Below are 7,853 nucleotides of genomic sequence, written 5' to 3' on the forward strand. Positions count from 1 at the left end.
ATATCAAAAGCTAGCATTCTTAAGTAAACTTAAAATCTTTCATGAATAAAGTCATATGGCATCTTGGTCGATAAACTCTTTCTCCGTTCTTCTAACCATCAGTAGCAATTAAGATTTAGTATATCTCCTTCTTTAGGTTTGATTTCTCTAATAGACCATGTTGAAAATAGTATTCTTTGATCAACTTATTTTCTCCATATTCTTCGGTCATAACAATATCAATTGCTCCTTCAAAGTAATTATTTTCTCAAAGTTCATTGCTCTTTTCTAAAATATTCAAGTCTTGCCTTTTCTATTTTAATGTACATATCATTCACAATATCTCCAAGTTCATCATATAGACCTCAAATATTATACACCGATAAGAGTTAGAGTTCAAAGTCGCATCGGTAAATATAAAAATTTTGAATTGCATAATGAGCTATTTTTTAATCTAGTTAATAGAAATTAATTAATTAGATAAGATAAAATTAAGGTTCATATATCCTTGTACTACCTAAAATTATTCGGTTTCTTATTTTTTAATAAAAACGTAATGCTTGATATCCTCCTCATCATGGTACTTTCTTTCACATTAGCCTTATCACAACAAGGAGTTCTCCTTCCTATTCCCTCTTTAACTAAATGGGACTTAGATAAAGGCAATAAAAATTTAGCAAAAAAATATTAATAAGATGTGGAAGAAAATTAAAATGGGACTTAGATAAATAGGAAAGCATAGAAGGAATTAATATTCTTGTCAAAATGATGGACTTTAGTATTGATTTGTCCCTCCAGTTTTCTAAAAATTTTCAGATATAATTGAAGTATATTACCTCTACTTGTAAGAAGTATATTATCTATATTAATGTATAATTTCATAAATGCAATGAACTAAAAGCGGTAGAATGGAAAACTATAAGTAAATATATGTGCAGAGCTATAAGTCATATGTCAATATCTTTTTGAACATGCATATGCTAGAGCTATTTATCATACGAAAGATTTTATCATACAACTTTTTAACACTTTGTTAGAGTTGTTTTGTATTCATGTTTCACATGAAGAAGCATGGAATATATTAGAGATAAAGAAGAAAGAGTCAAATGTCAATGAGAAGAAGAAATGAGCCGATAGTTAAAGTTTGAAGGAGTTATTTCATTCTTGAACTTTCTATTCGGCCAAGCTTGGGATAGGTCAATTAGACTATAATTTTAAGAAACTAAGACTAAAAGTACAAAACTAAAATATAAATAAAGTACAAAAGTGATTCTATCACAATGACAATAAAATTGTAAGAATCTAAATTATAAATAATTCGTAAATATAAAAACAAGTTTATTTTCTTGAAAAGGAACGAAAACAAATAAAAAATTAATTACTCTTAAACATATCAACACCATGCGTATGCATTATCTGATATTATTGAAGGATTATAGTATATAAAGAGTAATTGCTATGAGAAAAATAAATTTCAATTAAACTGACATTTCAAAAAATAGAAATGAAAGGGTATTGTCAAGCAAATTCAAGCCAATGTTCAACTCCTTAATTCGGGAGGTATTCAAAACGAACATACCGTGGTCGATGGACATAGAGTTCTACATAAAATAATCTAACCGAATCATCTTTGATTATAGAAGCCGGCTCCTTTTAAGAGCACGACTTAAGTTTCTAGTGATGCAAATCACCTCATGCACTCTCAACTTTGATGGATTCCACAATTATTGGTAAAGTCTAATTATGTTACGGTATCCTAATCATAATTTCCGTTTTTGTCACGACCCAATTTCTCCTATAGACCGTGATGGTGCCCAACGTCGCCGCTAGGCAAGCCAACGATGAAATAACTACGTGATTAGTCCTTTTTATAGGTTTTCAAGTAATTTTAATTTAATTTATTAAGAGAATTTATGAAGTAGAAAATTTAATAAATAAAACGAAAGCAACTGAGTGCAATCATAGATATAGAAATACTCCAAAACCATAATGTCTACTAGAATGTGTGTCAAGACCTTGTGTCACAAGTGTATGGGCACTAGTAGAATATACAAAACTCTAACTAGTGTCTGAAAAATATAGACATAAAATAAGTACAAAAGAAAGGCTCTAGGTGCTGCAGAACGACTCAGGAAGCAACTCACCACTAGGCGCGCCGGTGTGACCGCCAGATGCACCTGCCTCAGATCATGCACGGTTAGTACAGAAGTGTAGCGTGAGTACATAAACAACATGTACCCAGTAAGTATCAAGTCTAACCTCGAAGAAGTAGTGACGAGAGGTCGACATCGACACTTACTATGGGCTAACAGTAAAGAAATACAAAATTCTAAATAAGCATGCGTTACGTAAATAATAATAATAACTCAATAACAAGCCGAAAGTAAATAATTCTTTCACGCGTGGTAAGTCCCAAATAATTTTTTGTCTTATATAATTTTAGCCTTTCAAGCCGGGGAAAGATATCAAATATATAATTACACTTCGAGTGTTATCACGCATGATTATGCCGAGGTTGTACGACCCGATCCAGAATAATATGTACACTATCAAGGGTCGAGTGGCATGAACCATAGATACATCTATCTACTGCCGAGGCATTCGGCCTACTCCACAAAAAGAGAGGATACTTTATAAACAACCGAAATAAGAGCTAATACAAGACTAATGTACAATGAAACACAATTTTATTAAGGGTTAAGTAACCCGCCAAAACTCAATAAGTGAAATTTGGTCTTTTACGATTCCTCTAACAAGTTCCGATATAATTTAGGCACATTAATTAACAAGTAGGGTGCTAACATTACAAGTATTTCATGATTCGGGTCCTAAGCTACCCGAACATAAGTATAGTTAGTAGCTACGCATGGACTCTCATCACCTCGTGCATACGTAGCCCCTACCATTAGAAGCAAATAGAAATTTAAATCAACTATGGGGTAAATTCCCTCTTACAAGGTTAGGCAAGAGACTTACCTTGTCTCAAAGCTCGCTTTCTAGCCTCAAATTCACCATAAAGCCTCAACTCGGTGCCAAACAATCCGAAACTAGGCAAATATTGTATAAATTAATCAATATACGCTCAAAAGTAAATAATTTAGCTATTAGAGTAATTACCCAACCCTAATTGGAAGATTTTTAAAATTCACCCCCGGGCCCATGTGCCCAAATTCCGGAAAGTTTTGAAGAAAATCGTTACCCATATCCTTACGAACTCAAATATATAATTTTTACTCAATCCCCTAACTATTTTCGTGGGTAAATCCCATTTTTATCAAAACCTAGGGTTATTCATCTAAACCCATAATTTTCACAAATTTATATATTAAAATCTACCCATAATCTATATATTTATCTTACATTGGATAGAAATTACTTACCTCCAATAGTTAGGTGGAAATCTCTCTCTAGGAAGCTCCAAATTCGCCCCAAGAAGTGAAATAAATGAACCAAAAATGACCTAAGTCCGAAATAAATGACCTCACTGCCTCCAGAACTTTTGCACCTGCGGTCGAATCTGCGGCTCCGTATCTGCAGAAGGTTCATCGCAGATGCAGTCCTCTCTTGGCTGGCCTAAACCCGCATCTGCAGAAGAATGGCTCGCTTCTACGAGCCCGCTCCTGCAGCACGCGAGCCGCACCTGCGCCCTTCCTCGCTTCTGCGGTCCTTTACCGCTTCTACATTCTCGCATCTGCACCCACCGCCTCTGCATCTGCGATTTGTGGGCTGCCTATGCTTGGCTGCTTCTGCGGCTACTGGCTTGCTTCTGCGAGCTCACACCTGCGGCTGGCCCTCTGCAGGTGCGATTGCACCAGAAGCTGGATGCTTCAACTATCTAACTAAGGCCAAATGACTTCCGCAAATCGACCGAATGGCACCCGAGGCTCCCGAAGCCCAACCCAAACGTACCAACAAGTTTAAAATCATAAAATATACTCGCTCGCACCCTCGGAACATAGATAACAACATTAAAACTAAGAATCGCAACCCAAAATCAATATGATCAACTTATGAACTTCAAATTCTTCCAACTTACTCCAAACGCGCCTATTCATACTTAAACTACTCGGAATGGCACCAAATTTTGCGTGCAAGTCTTAAATTATCATACAGGACTATTCTCAGGATCGGAATCATAAACGGACCTTGATAACACTAAAATCTACTCCAAACCAAATTCAAAGAATGTTTAAACCTTCAATAAGCCAACTTCTAACATTAAGCGCCGAAACGCTTTCGGGTCATCCAAAACCCGATTCGAACGTACGCCCATATCCAAAATCATCATACAAACCTATTGGAACCGTTAAATCCCGATTTCAAGGTCGTTTACTCAAAATATTGACCAAAGTCAAACTTAGCCTTTTAAAAGCCAAGCTAAGGAACCAAGTGTTCCAATTTCAACCCGAACCCTTCCAAATCCCGAACTAACCATCCCCGCAAGTCATAAAATAGTAAAAACAAATACGTGGAGTCTTATTTAGGGGAACGTGGATCTAGAAAGCAAAACTACCGGTCGGGTCGTTACATTCTCCACCTCTTAAACAAACGTTCGTCCTCGAACGGGTCTAGAATCATACCTGGAGTGCTGAATAGGTGTGGATATCTGCTCCGCATATCCTCCTCGGCCTCCCGAGTCGCCTCCTCGACTGGTTGGCCCCTCCACTGAACTTTTACCGCAGAAATCTTCTTGGACCTCAACTGGCGAACCTGCCTTTCAACAATGGCAACTGGCTCCTCCTCATAACCCAGGCTCTCATATAGCTAAACAATGCTTAAGTGTAACGCATGCGACCTATTGGCATGATACCTCCGGAGCATAGACACGTGGAAAACCGAATGAACTCCCGATAAACTGGGAGGCAAAGCAAGCTCATAAGCAACCTCTCCAACTCGCCTCAACATCTCAAATGGACCTATAAACCTTGGGCTCAACTTGCCCTTCTTCCAGAACCTCATGATTCCCTTCATCGGCGAGACTTTCAAGAGAACCTTCTCGCCCACCATAAATGATAAATCACACACTTTCTGATCTGCGTAACTTCTCTGTCTGGACTGTGCTATGCAAAGCCGCTCCTGAATCAACTTTACCTTTTCCAAGGTATCCTTCACTAAATCAGTACCGTATAACTTAGCCTCGTCGGGCTCAAACCATCCGATGGGCGAACGATATCGCTGACCATATAAAGTCTCAAATGGAGCAATCTCGATGCTGGACTGATAACTGTTATTGTAAGCAAACTCGTCCAAAGTCAAGAATCGATCCCACTACCCTTCGAAGTCAATCACACATGCTCTGAGCATATCCTCCAAGATCTGAACTGTCCGCTCCGACTGCTCATCGGTCTGCGGATGAAAGGCTATGCTGAGATCCACCCGGGTCCCCAACTCACTCTTTACTACCCTCCAGAAATGCGACGTAAACTGGGCCCCCTTTCTGATATGATGGAAACAGGCACACCATGCAATCGAACAATCTCCTGAATGTAAATCTGAGCCAACCTATCTTAAGAATACGTGGTAACAACCTGAATAAAGTGTGCTGACTTGGTCAACCTGTTGACAATGACCCAAACTGCATCAAACTTCCACAAGGTCCGCGGCAACCCAACTACGAAGTACATAGTAATGCGCTCCCATTTTCACTCAGGTATAGTCAGATGCTGAAGTAGGCCACCTGGCCTCTGATGCTCATACTTAACCTGCTGGCAGTTTAGGCACCTCGCTACATACTCAACTATGTCCTTCTTCATTCGCCGCCACCAATAATGCTGCCTCAGGTCGCGATACATCTTCGTAGCACCTGGATGAATAGAATATCGAGAAATGTGTGCCTCTTCTAGGATCTTCTCCCTCAAGCCATCAACATTTGGAACACATAGGCTACCCTGGAGTCGTAGAACACCATCCCCATCGAAAGTAACCTCCTTGGCACCACCCTGCAGTACTGTCTCTCTGAGAACCAACAGGTACAAATCATCAAACTGGCGAGCCTTGATCTGCTCAAATAGTGGAAACTGGGCGACGACGCATGCAAGAACTCTACCGGGCTCTGAAATATCCAACCTCACAAGTCTGTTAGCCAAGGACTGAATGTCCAAAGCTAGTGGCCTCTCCTCTTCTGAAATGAATGCCAAATTGCCCATACTCTCCGTCTTTCTGCTCAAGGCATCCGCAACTACATTAGCCTTGACCGAATGATAAAGGATGAGAATATCATAATCTTTTAGTAACTCGAGCCACCTGCGCTGCCTCAAATTGAGATCCCCTTGCTTGAACAAATGCTGCAAGCTGCGATGATCGGTGTAAACCTTACAGGACACCCCATAAAGATAATGCCTCTAGATCTTAAGTGCATGAACAATCGCAGCCAACTCTAAATCGTGTACAAGGTAATTCTTCTCGTGGGGCTTCAGTTGACGTGAAACATATGCTATAACTCGCCCCTTCTACATCAATACACAACCCAAACCAACGTGTGAAGTGTCATAATTCACAGTATACATCCCTGAACCAGAAGGCAACACTAACACTGGTGCTGAAGTCAATGCGGTCTTGAGCTTCTGAAAGCTCGCCTCACAGTCATCGGACCATCCGAAGGGAGCACCCTTCTGGGTCAATCTAGTCAAAGGTGCTGTAATAGATGAGAAGCCCTTCACAAACCGACGATAAAAACCTGCTAACCCTAGGAAGCTCCTGATCTCAGTCGCCGTGGTAGGACAAGGCCAACTTTGAACTGCCTCGATCTTCTTGGGATCTACCTTAATACCCTCGCCTGATACTACATGTCCCAAGAATGTCACAGAATCTAACCAGAACTCACACTTGGAGAACTTAGCATATAACTTCTGTTCCCGCAAGGTCTGAAGCACCACTCTCAAATGATGCTCGTGCTTTTCCATGCTACTTGAGTAAATCAAAATGTTATTAATGAAGACAATGACAAACGAATCAAAATATGGCCTGAACACCCGGTTCATCAAATCCATAAGCGTCGTCGGGGCGTTAGTCAAATCGAAAGACATCACTAGAAACTCATAATGGCCATATCTAGTCCGGAAAGCTGTTTTCGGAACATCGGAATACCGAATCTTCAGTTGATGGTACCCAGATCTCAAGTTGATCTTTGAGAATACCCTAGCACCCTTCAACTGGTCAAACAAATCATCGATACGCGGCAACGAGTACTTGTTTTTAATGGTAAGTTTGTTCAACTGTCGGTAATCAATGCACATCCGCATAGTCCCATCTTTCTTCTTCACAAATAACATCGGTGCACCCCAAGGCGACACACTCGGTCTGACAAACCCCTTTGCTAGCAACTCCTCAAGCCGTTCTTTCAAATCCTTCAACTCTTTCGGAGCCATGCGATACGGTGGAATAGATATAGGTTAGGTACCTGGAGCCAAATCAATATAGAAATCGATATCACGATCGGGTGGCATGCCTGGAAGATCATAAGGAAACACATCGGAGAACTCCCAGACTATGGGCACTGAATCAATCGCCAGAATCTCTGCAGTTGCATCCCGAACATAAGTTAGATAAGCCAAACAACCCTTCTTGACCATGTATCGAGCCTTCAGAAAGGAGATAACATGACTAGATGTACTGACAAACGAACCCTTCCACTCTAATATAGGAAACTCTGGCATCGCTAAGGTAACAGTCTTGTCATGACAATCAAGGATGGAGTGATATGGGGACAACCAATCCATGCCCAGGATGACCTCAAAGTTGGTCATATCGAGCAACAGAAGATCCACTTAGGTCTCATGACCACATAAAGTAACAATGTAAGACCGATAGATCCGATCCACAACAACTAAATCGACCACCGGTATGGACACATAAATAGGAGTACACAAGGACTC

At 40.2% G+C, this 7,853-nt stretch overlaps 1 protein-coding gene across 1 annotated transcript; it reads right to left on the bottom strand.

Annotated features, from left to right (window-relative positions):
- Positions 1 to 6,428: 6,428 nt before the first annotated feature.
- Positions 6,429 to 7,250, bottom strand: LOC138910119 (uncharacterized mitochondrial protein AtMg00860-like). Its single transcript, XM_070201341.1, has 3 exons — positions 7,066 to 7,250; positions 6,803 to 6,882; positions 6,429 to 6,760 (listed from the first exon to the last, which is right to left on the bottom strand). The coding sequence occupies exons 1-3, from the start codon at positions 7,248 to 7,250 to the stop codon at positions 6,429 to 6,431; spliced, it is 597 nt and encodes a 198-aa protein (XP_070057442.1).
- Between the last annotated feature and the right edge of the window lie 603 nt (positions 7,251 to 7,853).

This window comes from Nicotiana tomentosiformis, chromosome 4, assembly GCF_000390325.3.
Source record: "Nicotiana tomentosiformis chromosome 4, ASM39032v3, whole genome shotgun sequence".
NCBI classification, from domain to species: Eukaryota; Viridiplantae; Streptophyta; class Magnoliopsida; order Solanales; family Solanaceae; genus Nicotiana; species Nicotiana tomentosiformis.

Bases quoted from the DNA above. Each gene is read 5' to 3' on its own strand.
- LOC138910119 (XM_070201341.1), bottom strand. From the start codon at position 7,250: ATGTTATTTGTGAAGAAGAAAGATGGGACTATGCGGATGTGCATTGAT. The intron at 6,883-7,065 runs GTATTCCGATGT...TTACTCAAGTAG, and splicing joins TACCATCAACTGAAGATTCG to CATGGAAAAGCACGAGCATC. The intron at 6,761-6,802 runs GTGAGTTCTGGT...TGGGACATGTAG, and splicing joins ATATGCTAAGTTCTCCAAGT to TATCAGGCGAGGGTATTAAG.